The sequence below is a fragment of the Dipteris shenzhenensis genome, chromosome 18, assembly GCF_047967505.1.
Source record: "Dipteris shenzhenensis isolate YYH24624 ecotype China chromosome 18, Dip_SZ_1.0, whole genome shotgun sequence".
NCBI lineage: Eukaryota > Viridiplantae > Streptophyta > Polypodiopsida > Gleicheniales > Dipteridaceae > Dipteris > Dipteris shenzhenensis.
The window spans coordinates 41,809,865-41,829,402 of NC_141613.1; the positions used below are offsets into that span (position 1 = coordinate 41,809,865).

The window sequence follows — 19,538 nt, forward strand, 5'->3', positions numbered from 1 at the left end:
TTTCAGTCCATACAATTGGGGACCTACTGTTTTTTGCCAAAACAGAGATAAAATTCAGTCATTTATTGCTTGCTAAGGCAAGGCAAGCAATTTTGAAGGAAAGCACATATAGTTCGTGGGAGATCATTTTCAGTTCATCTTGGAGCTCTTTTTGGAAGCATTTTGCAGCCCATTTACTTGGGTTTTAGTTTGGTGAACTTTCAGTTCTGTTACTGCTTGCATTGGGAGCTCTTTTCCCTCTCAATTGCTTGCATTTGTTAGCCACCCTGCCACTGGGGTTTGCCTTTGAAGGTACAATCAAGCATTCAATTGGGTTTATGCCGTGTTGAGCCGCTGGTACTTTAGGGAAAACTTTAAGATTGCAGCACATATCCCAGCATGGGATCTTTCTGGTGTATTTGAGGAGCATCCTCAAACCTAGTATAGGCTTTGGCAATGATATATGTTACTTGAGCAGGGTGTTCACAGCAAGGGAACTTTTTTGAGATTATTTGTCTCTTTTTGTTTGCTCAAATGGCACAGCAAAATCCGCATGATGTCTTTCAGTTGCTTGTCTAGGAAGATCGGTTGGATGGCACCAACTACCCTCTTTGATTCGCAATCCATTAGTTGCCAAAGGCGTCTGAGATTATGTTACAGGTAATGAGGCCCGTCCCAGTCCTATAGCACCAAGAACTCCTCCACAAGGGGCGGTTCGTGCTGGTAGTGCAGGTCGTGGGCAACAAAGGCAACAAGCTGCCCTTGTTGGGCAAGCACCTGCAGGTATTACTCCTGAGCAAAGGAGGTGGGATACTCGTAATGCTCAAGCCTTGTCTTTGATTTCACTGAATATCAAGAGGTCTATTGTCCCTCATATTAGATCCTGTCGGACTGCTAAAGAAGCCTGGGATATTTTGGAGCATATGTATCAAGCTCGTAATGAGGCGAGAGTCTCATATTTGCGCGGAGAGCTTCATAATGTGCACATCGATGAGGGTGACTCTATGCAGGAACATGTCACCCGGACTCAAAGAGCAAATCTTGAACATTGATGAGGTCATTCAAGACTCATAGCTTGTTACCATTACTTTGAACTCCTTGCCAAAGTCTTATCTTTCTTTTCATGTGTCTCTCAACCTTTCGATGCGAGGGCATCAGAATCACCTCACTTTTCAAGAGTTGCTAGCACTCTTGTTGCAGGAGGTGCAGATGCAAAAGAATATGGATTCGGTTCTCATAGTGGCGAGCATGATTTTTCAGCGAAGGAAGGGCAAAAAGAAAGTTCAGCCAAAGAAAAGAAGAAAGAGTCTGGTATGGCAGTTTCAAGCTCAGCTCATAGTGTAGGTTCTGAGGATACTACTGCTCATTCTGTTGAGCTTCTTTACTTGCAGCTACGATGCTTCTTGGGAGTCACGTATTTTCAACGTGAATGAGACGGCTAAAACATGGTACTTTGATAGCAGTGCTTCCCGCCATATCACCTCACATAAATCTTTCTTTGATAAGTTATCCAGTGCACCGATTGGCAAAACAGTTTCTTGTGCCAATCATTCTTCTTATGAAGTTAAAGGGATCACTCACAACCGTGGATGGTTCATATCTTTGCATCCAGGATGTTTTGTATGTTTCTGGAACTACGAAGAATTTACTTTCTGTCTCTTCTTTCTGTCGAAGAGGTTACCAAGTCACCTTTGAGGATGACAGATGTACGTCCGTGACAGGGAGAGATATTATGCCTTGGTTTTCACCGGTACATTATGTCATGGGTTATTTTAGCTTGATGCCTATGAGGAAAGAGCATATTCAGCTTTTGTGGCAGGCTGCTCATAATAAAGCTCAGAACTGCTATGGATAGATCCAGTTTTATGAGCATGAGAGCCACATTGAAAGGGACTAAGATATACCTTGATGATGATGTTACATTACCGCAGCAGGAACATCGGAAGGATGGAATGATACATGTTATGGCAGCGAGAGAAGAGGGCAAATGGGCTGTCTATACGGATGGTAAGGTTATGATCCGTGAAAGGAAAGACAAAGGAGAGGATGCAAATGGAGATAAGCCCAGGCCATGGGGTGAGAGGACAGCATGAGTTGAAAATAGCAGTATGGAATTACAACAGCACCCTATGGTCAGATCTAGGGGGGATTTCAGAGACTTACAATGGTAGGGAGATGATATTCTATACTGAAACACCTGAGAGTCCTGTAAGAGGATTACCTACGGTCACTAGATATACCTGGGAATCATCCTTTAGGCAAGAGACGAGAAGGAACAATGGGATCCGAGGCTCTGTAGGGGTTATTACGGATGCAGAGGTATGGCATACTTATGTGACATCCCTCTATGATGTCCCCGCTCAGACACCACTTGATATGTCTGCTCTTCCCGGGCCCACCACCTGCATCCTCTTCACCCCACAGAATGTGAGAGCTGCATTACGTTGGCTCCATAAGTGGAGAGCAGATGACCATGAGGGTTTACAAATTGAGCATTGTGCATAGGGGCAGGAGGTCTTGGCCCCGATCTTAGCACAGATGTTCAATTATGTGGTATGTCATGGTTTCCCTCCTGCTTGGAGTACTACTACTATCGTGCCGATACACAAAGCAAGAGATCCTATGGATACAGGGAATTATTGCACTCATGATTAGTCACACGCTGGCCAAGATCTATGGGTCAGTACTAGAGAGAGTGATCAGCTCCTATACAGAGATGCATGGGCAGCAGGCATTGGGACCGGCCAGTTTTAGGAGACAACACTCCACTTTGGATCATATCTTCACCTTGCGGGCAATCATCGAGAAGGCACGCTCATGGTCCCAGAAGTCTACACATGTTTTGTGGACTTTCAAAAGGCTTTCGACACCGTTCCACAAGCGCGCATGATCATACGACTACAGGAGATGTAGATCCTAGCTGTTATGATATGGGGAGTGATGAGCTTCTATGAGTCAATCAGAGGGAGAATACGCGTCCCTGGAGGCCTATCAGACTAGATGGAGTGTACGATAGAGATGAAGCAGGGATGCAAACTCTCACCAACTTTATTTAAGCTATATATTGATGAGATCACGACCTTCATTGACCGCCTAGGAGGCAAAGGATCTCAACTGGCTGACTTGATGATATGGATACTATTGTATGCAAATGATAGTCCTCCTATCTTATTCAGCAGCAGGGTTACAAAAACACCTAGATGCCCTAGAGGTGCTTTGTAGAGAGAGGGATCTTACGGTTAACCTTGGTAAAACCAAGGTTATGATCTTTTTTTTTTTCAAGAAAATTACTTCATTAAGTATGAATGAAAACCGCGATAGCAAGCTCAAATGCGGGAATACATCATGCTATGCATGAGGGGGAAAAAACAGCTCAAAAGCAGCTAATAAAAATCCAAGGCGGAGCCTGAAAATGCCACCTCAACCCTGAGGGAGACTCAGAGAAGAAAGGATATCCTCTCCAAACTCTGAAAAAAGTAACTCTCCTGGTAGTGGCTGCTCTGGAGGATCCCAGCATGCTTGCCCAGATGGCCATCAGAGTGTGTACTATGTCGGTCCAAATATTGGCCATAGCCTGAGAGGGGTGAACCTGGATACCCTCCATTGCCTCTGTACACCTGGCTCTCCAAATATGCCAAGTTGCAATGCTAGCCAGAATCTCCCATGATGTGTCTACTGAGGCATGAGCAGCTCTGAAAGGAGTGAAGGGAACATCCTGGAGGGAACAAGACTCCACTGAGTGTCGCCGTACAATGAAAGCTGGATCTGGATGTCCCTCGAAGAACACCTCAGGGCAAGTAAGAGATAACCATGCTACTAAACCTCAGGTCATATAGAAACGTGCTGTATGAAAAATGCTGAAAATCCTAGCAACACCTTTCTAGATCGCCCTCGCTTGTCTACACTCCCAAAGGCAATGCTGTATTGACTCAACTGCTATGTGACAACGAGGACAAGTAGGGTCAGCCACAAACTTGGATCTCCACTGGTTCACTGCAATCCCTCCATGAATAGAAAGCCAAAAGAAAAGAGTGATCTTTCTATTCCTGAGGAATTTCTAGAGCCTACGCCAAAAGTTTTTCTGTACAACTTCAAAAATCTGAAAACTATCCCAATGAGGGGCTGTGGAGGGCCTCCAACCTCTACTGCTGAGCTGAAATCTCCGGACATTTCTGACTGTATAATGAAAGAAGGGAATGCTCTTCTCTCGGTGCCTCTCATCAATCCATTCCCACTCCCCTGGGTCCCACTGCAGGAACCTAATAGGGGAACCACCATGTAACCAAAGTCTCCAAGACCCTAGCGCAAGGAGAAGAGGATCTGGGTCAAGATACCACTGTGAGTTCATGCCCCACTCCATGAAACCTGCAATCTTGACTGGTTGAAAGGCAACCTCCAAAAGAATATCATCAAAAGATCTGGTAAGCCTCCCTCCTGACTGAACATCAAAGACTAGGGTATCCTCATGTGCATCCCGTAGGGCAATAACCTGTAAAGGAATGCCCGTCCAGAACACTCCCCACCAAGTGGACTATGTGATCGGCATGTCATCTGTGTGTATCCACTCTGCCGGAATGGCTGCCTCTATTTGTTGTATCCTGACTGCACTCCCTCTAAGATGGCCAACTGCTAAGAGTCTTTGATCCTCTGGAAGTCTCCTAAAGGCCTGCCAGGCGCCTACTGTAGAAGCAGGTCCCCTCTCCCATCTAGACCACTGCATATAGTGTGACACTCCAAGTGTCCTGCCATGGTCATCCAATATTGAGTCATTCCACATGACTGGCTGCCTGTGAATTTCTTCATGAGAGGTGGGCGGAACTCTGCGAAGAGTGTTTCTGAAGCTACCCCAAGCTTTCAGAATAGTAGCCATGAGAGGGGAAGGGGGAGATTTGAAATGATCCATCTGATATTGTCCATCCAATCTCCCCCATGAGATGGAGTACAAGATTGAATGCTGCGTGAGAAGAAATCTTTATAGGGCTCCTGTCCAGGCATCAATCCAGGTACTACGAACTTGCAGAGCAAGGCCATACACTGCGAGTTCGGGTCAATAATATTGACTGTGGGGAGAATGAGGATCTCCCAAGCCACCCTCGCTACAACATTTAAGGTGTCATCTAATCCGCTCCATAGGAAGTTCCTGATAGGTCTCATGAGCTAAGCGATACAACCTCTAGACTTGCACCAACAAGAGAAAACGAACCAGGCAATGACCAATAATACCTGGTTCACAACCACAACTCTGGAAAGGTCAAGTCTGACAGAACTCCAAAAGATGAGTTTCCTCCTGATACTCTCCAACACGGGAGCAAACTGTTGTGCTGGAGAGATGCCCACCCCAACCTAGCATCCCAGATATCTAACGGAAACACCCCTTTGACTCCAAGTGAACCCTATGTCAATCTCCCAGTCTCGAGTGTCCTCATCACTGATCCAAAAGCCCTTGGATTTGTTCCAATTAATGTGTGCACCTGCTGCAATGCAAAACAAATCCAATGCCGTCCTGAATGAGGTCAGTGTCTATAGAGTGGCATCCAAAAAAACAGTCGTATCATCTGCCAACACACTGTCTAAGAGTTCATCCTCCTGCCTCAATGGAAGCTTGAGCCTTACAATATCAGCTTGAGCTCTAATGTAATAGCTCATAGCTTCAGCCACAAATAAGAACAGAAAGGGGACTAGAGGCATCCTTGGCAGACTGATCTGGTAATCTCAAACATGTTCCCCTTGACTCCACCAATAAGAACTTGGATGTGGGCTGATAAGTAGAGGGCTGACACCCCTCTGATCCATGCATCTAAGAAACCAAAGCGAATAAGTGTGCCCTCTAGAAAGCTTCAGTCTACCCTGTCATAAGCTTTCTCAAAGTCTAGGAGTAGAATGGCCAGCCTGTGGCCATTCCTGTGGCCATTATGCATGGCCCAGTCAGAAGCCTTGAGATGTTGTCAAAGATGCTCCTACCATGCACAAAGCCCGTTTGCGTATCATGGATAAGATTTAGCACAAAGGGCTGCAGACGAAGGCTGATAGCTTTTGCTAAGATTTTATATAAAGTACCCAGCAAAGTAATCGGTCTCCACTGAGACATTAAATTCCTGCAACCTCCTTTCCGAATCAAATGAATGAGGCCCTCTGTAAGTGAGTCTGGCATCTCACCCGAGTCCCAAACACCCTACAAGGCTGAAGTAATGTGATCCCCAAATCTGATCCCAAAAAGTAATAAAAAATAAGGGGGTTAAGTCCATCTGAAACAGGACACTGCCCTTATGAAGGGCAGAGAGAGCAGTCCTGATCTCTATGTTGGTGAAGGGTGCATCAAGTGAGACAGTCATATCCCCAGTCACCAACACAGGTAAGTGCTGCCAAATAACCACTCTAGCATCATCTATGGCCTGAGTGTCAGGATCTGCTGTAAGAAGGGAGGCATAGAAATCGGTGGCAACCTGCAAGACGGCATCCGGATGTGTCTGAAGAATTCCGCATGAGTCAACAAGCTGTGAGATGCTCTCCTTACTATGTCTGGGGCCAAGAGTAGAGAAGAATTGCTTGTTGACCCTACCTCCCGTCTGAGCCCAAAATGACTCTGGCATGAAAGGCGTACTCTGCTCTCTAATCTAAAAGTGACTGCTGCTGGGCCCTTGCTATAGCAAGGCACTCCTGAATCCAAGCATCCGTAGGCCTCTTCTACTCCTCCCTCTGGAGGGCAGCCAACTGCTGACGGATACCTATCTCACGCCTGAGGATCTCACCCCTCCTGATACGAGCAACTGAAAGATAAAAGTCGCTAATACCAGAGAGAGTTGCAACTAAGTCTGACAAAGAAAGCTGCCCATCATGCATATGAGATACCCAACTCCTCAACACTGTCTCTTTAAGGCCCTCCTCTGTATAAAAGTCATCTGGAATCCTAACACTGGCAGAGCGGCCCCTCACATGAGGATCTGAAACCATCAAAATCACTGGAAAATGATCCGAAGTGGACACCCAGCTGCAATGCTAACTGTATCACCTCTGTCATGAGCCCAATCATCCACATAAAATCTGTCAATCCGTGCATGGATAGGCATCTGCAATCTCCTATTCGACCAAGAAAACAGGAGAGAATGTGGCTGAATGTGAAAAGCATCATCATGCCAAGCATCCCTACCACCACTGTACTGAAAAAGGTAGGCATCCCAAGTTGCTCTCTCTAGGGAGTGGATACCACCCCTTTTGTCTGAGGGCCTTTCAACCATGTTGAAATCGCCCCCTATAATCCAAGCCTCTACAATATGTGACCAAGAGAGCAGTTCCTTCCATAGAAGGACACGATCCCCTCTAGAATTGGGTGCATAAAGGGTAAAAGACCAACCTTATGCCCACCAATCAAAAGTATAATCCACTAAGCTCTAGAAGGGACTATGATCCCGTGTCCAATCACCAAGGGGAGTATTGAAGAAGAAACAGAGATGCAAGTACCTACCCTGGTGCCCAAGGCGGGTGACCAAAAAGTATGGCCTGAGAGAAGCTTACCTGACTTGGCACAATCCCTGACATCCAATTTGTGTTCCCGAATCATAAGAATATCAATGGGTCCCCCAGTAACACCTGGATGAAGTTGGTTATGAATCAGCTACCTATGGCGACAGTGAGATACACCCTCGAGGCCCTGAACGTTCCAACTGACAATACTCATCTGCGAGAGGAAGAGGCCGGATGGAAGATCCTACCCGACCTGGTAGCGGAGAAAGCCCTCTCCTGAGAAAAGTTCCTTCTATCAAGAGGAGGGAAGTCAACTAGGGATAGCACACCCACACCTGTTGAAGGGGAAACTCTGTCCATGGATGTCTGAAAGATGTGCTCCCCGAGCATAGAGGGTACAAACTCCTCTACCTCAAATTCAGCCAAGTCTACCAGAACTGAAAATGAATTCCTGCGAATAACCCCCTTACCTCTGTCAGGTGTAGATAGAAGTGCAAGAGAAGGAGGGGAGTGCTGCATGACCTCGGCCACGACTTTGGCATTATACTCAAGTAAGGCACGAGTCTCTGCCATAAGGATCTCCCTAGGTAAGTGCTCCTACACATGAACACCTAAAGGGGCAAGAGCAGTCTCATTTGCACATGGAACCAGGACAGGAATGTTTCCTGACTGAAGAGACGCCATCAGTGGTAGCCTGAGGTGGAATTGGCTCACCAACTCTGACAGGTACCCAACGGGGGGCGACAGAAACAAGACGTGCTGACTGTCATGTCGGTGCTGAAGAAGTACCAAGACGAGAGGCTCATGGTCCTAGCTGCGCTGAAGAAGTATTAGGAGGAGAGGCTGACGGTCCTAGTGGCTGTGAAGTCAAAGGTCCAATAGCGCATGAAGAAGTAGGATAAAGAGCTGGTCGTGAGGAAGGTCCAAGTCAGGTGGAGCTATGAGGCGCACCCATGGACCTTTTAGGTCTTTTCTTCTTTCTTTTCCTTGGGCAATCTTTGGCAAAGTGCCCAAGGGTCCTGCAAATCCTACATTGATCTTGTCTCCCTACAATCTCGACTCTTTGTCTGAAGGAGCCATCTAGACGCTGAAGCATAATGCGGTCATCCGAGATGTTAGGGTCAGAGACAATGACCCTAACACGCGGTACCCCATTCGACCTGACTGCCTCGGCTACTGAGGAAGGCATCCCAAGGAGAGGGGGGATATCGGTAACCATCCCAAAGGCGGCTCCAATGGAATGCAAAAGTCGATGGTACACCTGAGGAAGGCCGGGAAATCTGATGAAAAGTGATGTCGTCCAGCTATCCTCCTCGACAAGATCAAGCCCCAATGAGAAAGGGGTGTAAAAAATCCTCCTCGAGCTCAATGATAACAGACTAGCCTAAAGCATTATACCTACTACCTCCGAGGAGTCAAAAACAACCTAGAAGAATCCTCACCCAAGCAAACAAACATCTGTGAGGTGCCTTGAGAGGTCTCCAGGTAGAGCGGAGAGCATCCACCTATAATCTAGAAGGGTGGGACCCATGGATGTGAGCAAAGAGTGATGTCGAACTCTCTTGCTCTGCGTCTTTTTTAAGCTGCTGCAACTCGTCTTTTGAAAAAATCAATGTTTTCGCAGCCAGTGGGAGTGGACACGGAGATTGGCTGAAGGCAGATCCATCGCCAATCGAGGTGGGTGAGGCCGACTCGAACACAAAGAAGTTCCTTCCGCACTAAGCTGTCCAGGAAGGAAGGAGGAGGAGGGTGAGCTAAGGAGGAGTGGAGGAGGGGGGGCTGAGGAGGAGAGGGAGGAGGGGAATAAGGATAGGAGGAGGAGGAGGAGGAGGAGGAGGAGGAGAGGGAGGAGGAGGAGGAGGATGAGAGGGAGGTCTGCCGGGAAGGAGGAGGCAGCCGGGAGGAGGAGGCAGGGAGGGAGGAGGCAAGGGAGGGCTGCTGGAAGGGAGGAGGCAGCCGGGAGGAGGAGGCGGGGAGGGGCTGCCTGGGAGGAGAAGGCAGCTGGGAGGAGGAGGCGGAGAGGAGGGGGGCGGAAGGGGGAAAGGAGGCAGGGAGGGAGGAGGCGGAGAGGGGGTAGGTGGAGAGGAGGGAGGAGGCGAAGAGGGGGGAGGTTGAGAGGAGGGAGACGGGAGGGGGGGGGAGGCAGGGAGGGGGAGGTGGAGAGGGGGAGGAGGGAGGCGAGGGGAGAGGAGGCAGGGAGGGAGAGGCCAGGAGGGGGAGGTGGGGAAGGGAGGGAAGGGAGGCGGGGGAAGGGAGGGCTGGGAGAGGGAGGGGCTGAGGGGGAGGGGCTGAGAGAGGGAGGGGAGGGCTGAGGGGAGAGGGCAGCTAGAGGGGGAGGAGCAGCAGCTTCATTGAGAAGAATGAGGGTTGTGCTCTTCAATACCTCCCAACCAGTACTTCATTGCCATAGCTTCACCTATAGAGGAGAGCCAGTGGAGATTGTACATCTTACAAATATCTAAGAGCAGTCTTTACAGGGCCAGTCTTTACAATGATTCATGCAGCCCAGGCACACAGTAGTCTTTACAGGGCCAATCTTTACAATGATTCATGCAGCCTAGGCACGCCTTACGTGGGGGCAAGGAGCTTTGACCCGATTGGAGCAACAGTGTTTCCAGGCGCATTTTCAACACCCTCCGATGGAGGGATGGCTATTTGACACATTAGTGAGGCCTACACCATGTGCGCGGCACCTTATGGGGATGTGATCAGACAGACACTGAGTGAGTGGCAATGCTTTGAGAGACTATAGGTGACCATGGGATCCAAGATGATTCGGAGTAAGCCCTCAGTCCCCCACCAGATCATACAGGCAGAGTTCACCATGATACCACTTGATATCGATGCCATCTTCCAGGCAGTTGCCGATCTTCACAGAGTCTGGGATTTAGCTAGAGAGAGGTTACCGAGAGTGGCGCCAGAGCCATCTATGCGACTGGCTAAGAGTGGGTGTTGGCTGTCTCACGCTGTGGTGCAGGGCGTGGTTTCCAGGATCTCTGTATCCTGTGGGCCATATCAATAATAACACCTCTGGTCGGGCATTCTCCTCCCAATAGAACTATAAGAGGCTGAACCTCCATCACGTGCATTCTAGTCCGTCGTGCCACATAATGGGTGGCACTATGTCTCTGGCTATATCTCCCCTCGTCGTCGTCCCATCTCACTGGTCCATACTGATCTCATGTCTTCAATCTCCTCATCCTCTATCCCAACATGTCCAAGGGTAGACTCTAATGTCTAGAAGTCTATGATGTGTCGTTGAGCTCGATCCATCATAGCTCCCTGCTGAGTCGCCCTCTCTCCCTCTATGATCTGACTAAGGAGGGTCTCTCTATGACGTCTCACCCTCATCATGTAGAGACCGATGTAGACATGGTACATCTTTGCAGCTCATAGGACAGTCACCATGGCACCTGGATATGTCTTCTGAGTCCTTACCTAAGACTGAGTCTAGCTATTGGTCACTAGTTTTAGACTTCGAGTTTACATGCTTTATACAGTATAGTTTTCAGCAAAGGGTCTGATTTTAGTATAGTATAGTTTTCCAGCAAAGGGTCTTAGCATGCCCTTTGCCTCATCCCTTTGTGGCTTGTATGAGTTTGTGTCACATTTCGTTCCGTACTTTGTCTCATAGGCCCACAAGGCCTCTCGAAGATGTTAATACTCTCTCTCTCTCCCCGCGTCGCTCCTGTCCATCGCTCCCATCGCCTGCCCATTTAGCCTTCAGTTGTTGCTGCTTTAGCAACTTTAGATGTAGCTAGCAACGTCGCTAGTTGTGCCGCTAGTAGCCAGCCAACAGCGCTGCCAACAGCAGGACCGCCGCCACCAACAACAATTCCTTTGCTTCACAACTACGACGGTTCCTCGTTGATCACTTGTTCTCTACTCCCTACTCACCTCGCAGCAAGCTCCTAGGGTCTCTAACCCCAAGTTGGGATAAACCAACAGCCCAACTCGGGGGTTAGGTTCACCTTTTTGCACTCCCTGGTAGCTGCCATGTGCCCTAGATGGTTTTTGGTTGTCCCATAGAACTGAATTAGCTAAAGTCAGGGCTGCTAGAAAGGATGGAAAATGGGCAGTTTACCGTGAAGGCATAGCACTAATTAGAGAGTTTATATCAAAACCAAAAGACTCTCAGGCTTAAACTGATGTATGGCTAATTACTCTTCCAGATTATCATGTAGGTACTCTAAATAATATGGGTTGCTTTTTGCACTCCTCGGGAGCTGCCATGTGCCCTCCCTAAAGCAAATGTACTAGAGGTTCTTGCTGTCCCATAGACCTTTTGGTCTCCAATGGATGTTAATAGACTTTCTTTCTCTGAACCCTTGGTTTGATGAGACGAGTGTAGAGAGGCGAGAGCCCACCTCACACAGGAGCGAGCCCTGGGCCATTTGATGACATCTAAGGCACAATGGATCTTCCAATGGCTGACGCGTCGTAAGAGGCAGGCCTTTCTCACACACAAGATGGATGAGATTATCATATCATTTCAATGAGGAGACCCGAACACTAGATGTGGGCTTCTATAGAAGGGGAAGCCACCTATTCCCATCACTGATCCCGATGTGTGGCATACTTATGCATGCTCTCTATATGATGTTCCGATGCAGGCACCACCGGACATGTCCTCTATGCCGAGGCCCACTACCTGTCACTTGTTCACTACAAAGAATGTACAGGCCGCACTCCGTTAGCTACACAACCGGAAAGCACAAGATCATGAGGACCTACGGACATAGCATTTTGCACATGGATAGGAGGTCTTAGCCCTGGTTCTAGCACAGATGTTCAACCATGATGTATGCTATGGCTTCCCACCTGCTTGGAACACTACCACTATTGTACTGATACACAAAGCAGGAGACCCCATGGATATTGGAAATTACCGCACCCTCATGATTGGCCACACATTGGCCAAGATTTATGGATCAGTACTAGAGAGGGAGATCAGCAGTCATACAGAGGCTTGAGGGTAGTGGGCATAGGACAGGCACGATTTTAGAGGCAGCATTCCATTCTAGATCACTTTGAGGGCTATCATTGAGGAGGTAAAGTCTAGACACCAAAAAGTCTACGCTTGCTTTGTAGACTTTCGGAAGGCCTTTGACACTATCCCGCCATCCCGCATGATCAAGAGACTATAGGAGATGCAAATTCCAGAGACTTTGATTGGGGGTGTGATGAGCCTTTATGAGTCTGTCAGAGGAGAGTACGTGCTCCACGTGGCTTATCAGATTGGGTTGAGAGCACGATAGAGGTGAAGTAGGGATGTCCCCTCTCAGTAACAATTTTCAGGCTCTACATTGATGAGATCACATCTTTCATAGACTGCCTAGGGGGCAAGGGATCACTATTGGTTGACCTCATGATAAAGATGTTGTTGTACACCGATGACATAGTCCTCATATCATCTTCAACGGAGGGGTTGCAAAGACACCTGGCGGACCTAGAGGTTTTCTGTAGAGAGAGACCTGACAATCAACCTTGGGAAGACCAAGGTTATAATCTTCAACACCTCACGTGCAGTACTTTGCCAACATAGCTTTGCTTACCAGGTGAGCCGGTGGAGATAGTGCAGTCCTACACATACTTGGGAGCAGTCTTCATAGGTCCCGTCTTCACAATGACTTAGGCAGCCACGACACGACTCACACATGGGCAAAGTGCTTTGGCCCGACTAGAGAGACAGTGTTTCCATGCACATTTTCAGGATCCTCCACCGAGGAGCTAGCTCTTCGACACTTTAGTGCAGCCGATTGCCATGTATGCAGCACCCTTCTAGGGGGGTGATCTCCGAGGACAGAGTGGAGGAGATTTGAGTAGCTACAAGTGGCTATAGGGTCTAGAAGGAGTAAGCCCTCAATCCTACATGAGATAGTACAGGCAGAGTTCGCCATGACACCTCTCCAAGTTGATGCCATCTTTCAGGCAGTGACATTCATTCAAAGAGTTTGGGACTTACCTCACTGGACACTACCGAGGCTGGCCCTAGAGTCATCTAGACGACTAGCAGAGAGCGGGGCAGACACATGGTACTCTCTCTCTCTCTCTCTCTCTCTCTCTCTCTCTCTCTCTCTCTCTCTCTCTCTCTCTCTCTTCAATATAGCTGTGTAGCATTTCTTGTACTGATCATGTAACCTCTCCCGTACACCCGTGCAACCTTGTGTAGCCTTTCCGTACATCCTAGGCCTTCATTAGCACTAGCAGCTCTAGGGTTGAGTTCAATAGCAGCAGCAGCAGCCAGGTTGGGGGAGCACCCCATAGCAGGTTAGGCAGGGGGGACACATCAGTTAGTCATTAGTCGAGGGCCAGTCAGGGTCGAAACACCCCAAGCAGGGCTGAACCCTTGGCCCAGCATGGGGGTCAGCCTTAGCAAAGGGACTTTCAGCACAGGCCACCAGATGGAGTTCCCCAAAACAAAACTTTTTGCTATGACCCCAGCCACAGCAAGAAGCCCTACTACGATGCCATAGCCTTTACACCATCCATCCCTTGACCGACAACAGATTCCAGAGCAAATTCGATCCACATGAGCAGATCTATTTTCTACAACAAGAGCTTAGAGATACAAAGCTCCGCATTGCCTCACTGGAGAAGATAGTTTTAAAAATGAAAAGCAATGGCAAAGAGGAAGTAATCCAAGAGGTTCTACAGCAATGCAATATAGTAGCACCCACGGCACAGCTTGTGACCAAGGTACAAGAATTGGTTATCACCGATATCAAGTCTATGAAACAGGACTTCATGGCAATGGTGAATAACAAGATCAACAAGTATGATGTCTATGAGGAGGTAAAGAGCAAGAAACTAGGGCTGCAAATAGTCAGATTATACGCATAGGAGGGCTGCCCGAGGGCTGGACTCTAGAAAGTGGGAGTATGGAAACAAAGATTGTACATATCAAGGAGACAATTCCCCAGGTTGAATAGGAAGGATGCAGAAGAGAGAGATTTTGTCAATCAAAAGTGAGCACAGGCAAGAGTATCTTTCAAGACAAGATAGCAAGGAACAAATTCCTCAAACAAAGGCTGAGACGTAACTTTTGTGGATTTCAAAGGAGCTCACCCTGACTCAGCTCAAGGTAAGAAATGCAGAATTGACAAAAGTAAAAGAAGCCAAAAGGAAGGAAAATGTGCTGTTTATTGAGATGGTATAGCACTACTCACAGACTTCAAATCAAGGCCCAAAGGCTCTCATTCCATAAATGTAATGAAGTCCACTTCACAATAGTATTAGAATTTAGTAGCGTGCTAAACAATTTAATCTGAGATGCCTTGTGCACTCCTCGACTCTCTTTGACACTCAGAGATGTAAGGGCTTCTCTTTTTTGGATGTGTACTTTGTCTCATAGCCCCGTGAGGGCTTCTGCAAACGTTCACCCCCACTCACTATACAACCCTTTAACCCCTTACTCTGTATAGAGGAACCCTTCAAATTTCAATTTCAGTGGCCCGTGGGCCTAACTAAGATGCCCACAGAAATTTACTGGGGCGAAACCAGATCTGACATACTTCAACCTCTCACAGATACATACAAGATTTATAATGTAGAGTTGAGCTGATAAGCAACTCAATAGGCAGTGTTTTTTGGGGTTGCATTGAGAGAGGAAAATTTGGTTGGAAGTGGGAGGGGGTTTCTTGCACATTACCAATCCTGCACTAAAAGAGCATAATCAGAAAAAGTACCATCATTATCATAGCTGCTGAAAGTCCCAGCCATCGATTAAGTCCTGGCCAGCCAAAAAACTCTCTATTGAAGTTATAGGCGTCTTGTCTTGGTTGTAATGATGTGCCCCTCTTTGAGACAGCCCTTGAATTTTCAGCATACTTTTCTATTTCAATAGGGACTGATGGCTTAGAATTTTCATCATTCTGACTAGAAAAGGGCTCCATAATCCCTACTTTTATGTCAGTTTATCTTTTCTGAGTTTCCCTTTTCATCTTCAAAAGCAATTCTCGATCCCTTGCACCTGTGGTAACAATCCAGCATAAGAGTCAGCAACTGCAACTTATGTTCATCAAATCTGAATTCAACAAAGATGATATTTGCAACCCACGTTTCCCCAAAAGCATAATTCAAATTTTGAAAGACATGTACATTTTGTTACCCTCCCCTACTTTTGTGTATTCTTCACTGCTACTTTCATTTGAAGATTGTGATGACAATATTGTTATTGCATTTGAAACCCCATAGTCATGTTTTTAAGTCAGACACATCAGTTCTTTCCTTGATGAAATCCTAAGTGTACAACGTGGTAACTGTTGCACTCTTCAGTAACATGTTTCAACTACAAAAATAGCAGACAATACAGTGTAATTCTTCGTTAACAACGGTTGAGGTCATCCACAAGATCTGCCTAAGTTTCTCCTTTGTAGTTCTCTGTCACTCCTTTATAGTCCTGTCGCCTTTCCCAAGTTTGTTTGAAATACCTTACACACCGATGACAGATAGCAAGAGCAATACGTCTACAAGATAAAAGCTGTCCTGACAGGACAACCCTAGCAGAACACGCCATAAAAAAACCTGTTGGCGTAATGAAAGCTTAGAGTGCCAAATCTGCTTCAATCTCTTTCTCCACCATTTGAATGGATGGTGCAATGCCCAAATCTGATTAGCTCTGTCTGACACCCAAACAGCCTCTTGTAGGGCTGCGTGGCAGCCCCGCATATAGCAAGTGCCAAGACCTAGGGCAGCAGTTGGCCCAGCTAGGGCTGTGGTCCGGCCCACATGGACCAGCCGACTAGGGGGCTGGCTGCTTATATATAGGCCCCCTCCCCACAATTGTTGATCATTTCAATGTGGAGCAATTGTACCTACACCAATAGAGGTTGTGGGGTTTTGTCATGCGAACCCTTGCAAACTTGCTTGGTCTCTCTCTCCTTTTCAATTCTGTTTGTGCTCTCTCTCTCTCTCTCTCTCTCTCTCTCTCTCTCTCTCTCTCTCTCTCTCCCCATTTATGTTCAGATCCGTTGCACTTCTCACAGATCTTTCGACAAGTCGAAATGTCATTGTCTGAAAGATGGCATCAACCTGGAGTGGTGTCATGGCGGACTCTGCCTGTATTATATGATGGGGGACCAAGGGCTTACTTCGAATCATCCTAGAGCTCATTATCACTTGTAGCTGCTCAAATCTCCTCCAGTATGTTAGCATTGGTCCACTCATGGTTGATCCACTTCCATGACTAAGTATGCGGTGGACTCTATCTGATTGAGATACGATGGCACAGAGAGACACTATTGAGACAGATCATACAGTTGTTGGAATATAATTGATCACCTCCCCACTTGTGAGCCCGCATATGAGGAGTGCATCGCTGGGGTGGACCATAGAGAAAAGATTAGCATGGGGGCTGCCACATGGGCAGCACATGTGGTCAGCAAAGGTACTTGGCTGTCTGGGCAGATCTGGATCAGCGCAATGATGTCAGCAAGGGTACGGAGATGCCACGTAGCCCAGTAGTGGCTGTACGGAGGTATACGAGGCCAGGCAAAAGGCAGGATAGCAGAGGCTGATATGTGATTGGCTGTAGCATTGTATGGGGCTCCTCTGGGGCTGACACATGCCTTGGATAGAGGCAGGGTAAAGCATGGTACATGCCAGAAAGAAAGGGCTAAAGGGGGCAGGCCCTTGCCTTTATATAGGGCCTGATTGGGCTGGTTGGAGCCAGCCAACTAGGTTGTCTCAACAGACCCCAAAAGTCGGTTTGGGGGGGGGCTGCTTGGGTCGGCCATTCCCCCTCCTACTGGTTGGGCTTTTGTTGAGGGCCTAGATCCCTCTAAAAGGAGGGACATTCGGCCCCATTTACTCATCACTTGGAGCAGCAATCCAAGAGCAGGAAGGAGTAACAAGAGGATCATCCTTGGGCCTATACACAGGAGGTGAAGGAGACCTGCAGAGGGCTGCACACTTAGATCAAGGAGCTGCCCACCTAGGCTGAGTTTCAGGACAGCAAGGTGGAAGAGATCCTTTGGACAGAGAGTCTACATACGCTCAGTGGGGCATGCGGGCTCAAAGATCTAGAGGTGCCAGGCATATAGTAGGAGAACCTTTTTGGTATTGTATCTTGTCCAGTTTGTGGACAAACGGAAATATATAAGAGTTGCTTCTATATTGTCTTTGAGCATAGTCTATTTGCTAGTATGCACACACATGGATGGTTGTGAAGTGCACACATGTTGATGAAGCTTGATTCTATAGTAAAACACTTCGGCGTGTAATTCTTGGGCTATGTATCAGACTTCCGTTGTAGGGTATCCGTGGTGGGATTTCATCTTCTAACATGGTATCGATGGAAGTTCTTGGGAAGTGGAGCTTGAAGGCAAGGACCTTGCTAAAGGACAACCTCGATTCATTCCTAGGTGTCTGAAGGATTGTACCCAAGCGGGAGGCTCAGGTTCAGGTAGGCGCCTAAAGGATTGTAGGCTCAGGTTCAGACAGGCGTACGACACTCTAAACTCTTTACCTCTTTCAGTTCATTATCATGGCCAATAATACCTGATCCCAAATTTTGGTGAGACAGGCAAGCTCGATGGGAGCAACTACCCCTTGTGGAAAATAAAGGTTCACATCCACTTGGTGTCGAGGGAGTCGTGGGGGATTGCGAACAGGGATAGAGTTGATACCTCAGGCCACCGAAACTACTCCAGACACATCATCCTTGGCAATGCCAATGGACCCTGTATTAGTGAGAGCATGGCATATCTAGGATGCAAAGCATTGGCTATCATTGTGGGCACAACGGTGGATATGGTGCCGCCTCATATTCAGATGGAGAACACTTCTCTCGAGGCATGGACGACATTGAGGGATATGTATGAGCTCAACGATGAGGCTAGAATCTTGGACCTCAAGGAAGAGTTGTATGGCATGAGGATATATGAAGGGGAATCGGTACAGGAACACATCACCAAGATGAAGGTGGTGCAGGATAGTAGCAGTTGGTCAAAGGATGAGCTCGACCAGGATGGCAAGTCTGTGGCTAGGAATGCTCCCCCGAAGCTATAGTAGTTTTGTGACTACGATGATTGCAGGCATAGGGTGGCGCCGGTGACTTTTTGGAGCTGGTTCCATTACTATTGCAGCAAGAAGCTCGGGAAAAGAAGTACGATGGTAGGGATAAGGATGACAAGGCCCTGACAGTTCAGGACAGGAGCAAAGACAAGGGCAAGGGTAAGCCTGACAAAGGAAAGCCCAAATCTGACGACAGAGCGGACTCTTCAAATGAAGACAACAAGAAAAAGAGAAAGAAAGATAAGAAGTGCTTCTATTGTGATGAGCCAGGACATTTTGTGAAAGATTGCAAAAAGAAGAAGGCTGATCAGAAGGAGGGTGTTAGCTCAGAGTCGGAGGAGTCAGCTCAGGTGGCGGTAGGCGAACTTTTCTTGGTGGTAACTCCGAGTGCTACTGAGATTAGATATGTAGAACCCCGTATGACTGTCAGAATGTCAAACATTGAGGATGGTCAGAAAAGGATTTGGGATCCTTTCTGAAGGTGATGGATAGTGATGAGTGCCTTGAGTCATCTAGGTGCTTGGCTAGTGTTGTTGGAGCACAAGGGGATTCTTTGACAAGACCTGAAGACTCAGGGTTAGACGGTAGCTGTGAATTAGGGGGGGCAAACAATACAAAACCACAGTTGCAGCTTGACGGTCCAAGTAATCTGGATTTGTGCCTGGGATATGATGTCTCGGGTATGTTGTTTGGTTGCATATCTAGCTAGACGGAGGATGGGTTGAAACAGACCCTTAGAGCTTGGTGCCTAGAGGACTTCAAGTTCACCCATAATGAGGGGGATAGTTGGAGGATGCTGGTTCCTAGAGAGCTCAAGTTTAGAGGTAGGTTCGTGACTGAAGGTGGTGGTTGTATCAGATGCGTCCAAAGATGGACCTGTGTACCAGACTGGTGTGCAAAAGCGAAACCGGACCTGGTAGAGCAGGAGCCACTAGTTGAAAATTCAAGAGAAGACTATGACGATGCCAAAGTGGTCCAAAGGGTGATACAAGAGCTACTGGAGCATCTTCGTCGACGGATTGGGATCGGGCCAAAGTGGGATGGTGGGAGGGGGTGTTGGAATATGATTGGTCGTTTCCATA

The 19,538-nt window shown here is 47.7% G+C and overlaps 1 protein-coding gene across 2 annotated transcripts in view; it reads right to left on the reverse strand.

Moving 5' to 3' along the window:
• The window catches only part of LOC147891243 (protein NUCLEAR FUSION DEFECTIVE 4-like), an 81,280-nt gene that overhangs the window by 44,763 nt on the left and 16,979 nt on the right, over positions 1-19,538 (reverse strand). For both annotated transcript variants that reach the window (XM_087389647.1, XM_087389646.1), the window contains exon 2: positions 15,129-15,412. In XM_087389647.1, coding sequence (XP_087245773.1) covers positions 15,129-15,335 — 207 coding nt within the window. In that variant the 5' untranslated portion in view covers positions 15,336-15,412. The remainder of the gene's footprint in view (positions 1-15,128; positions 15,413-19,538) is intronic.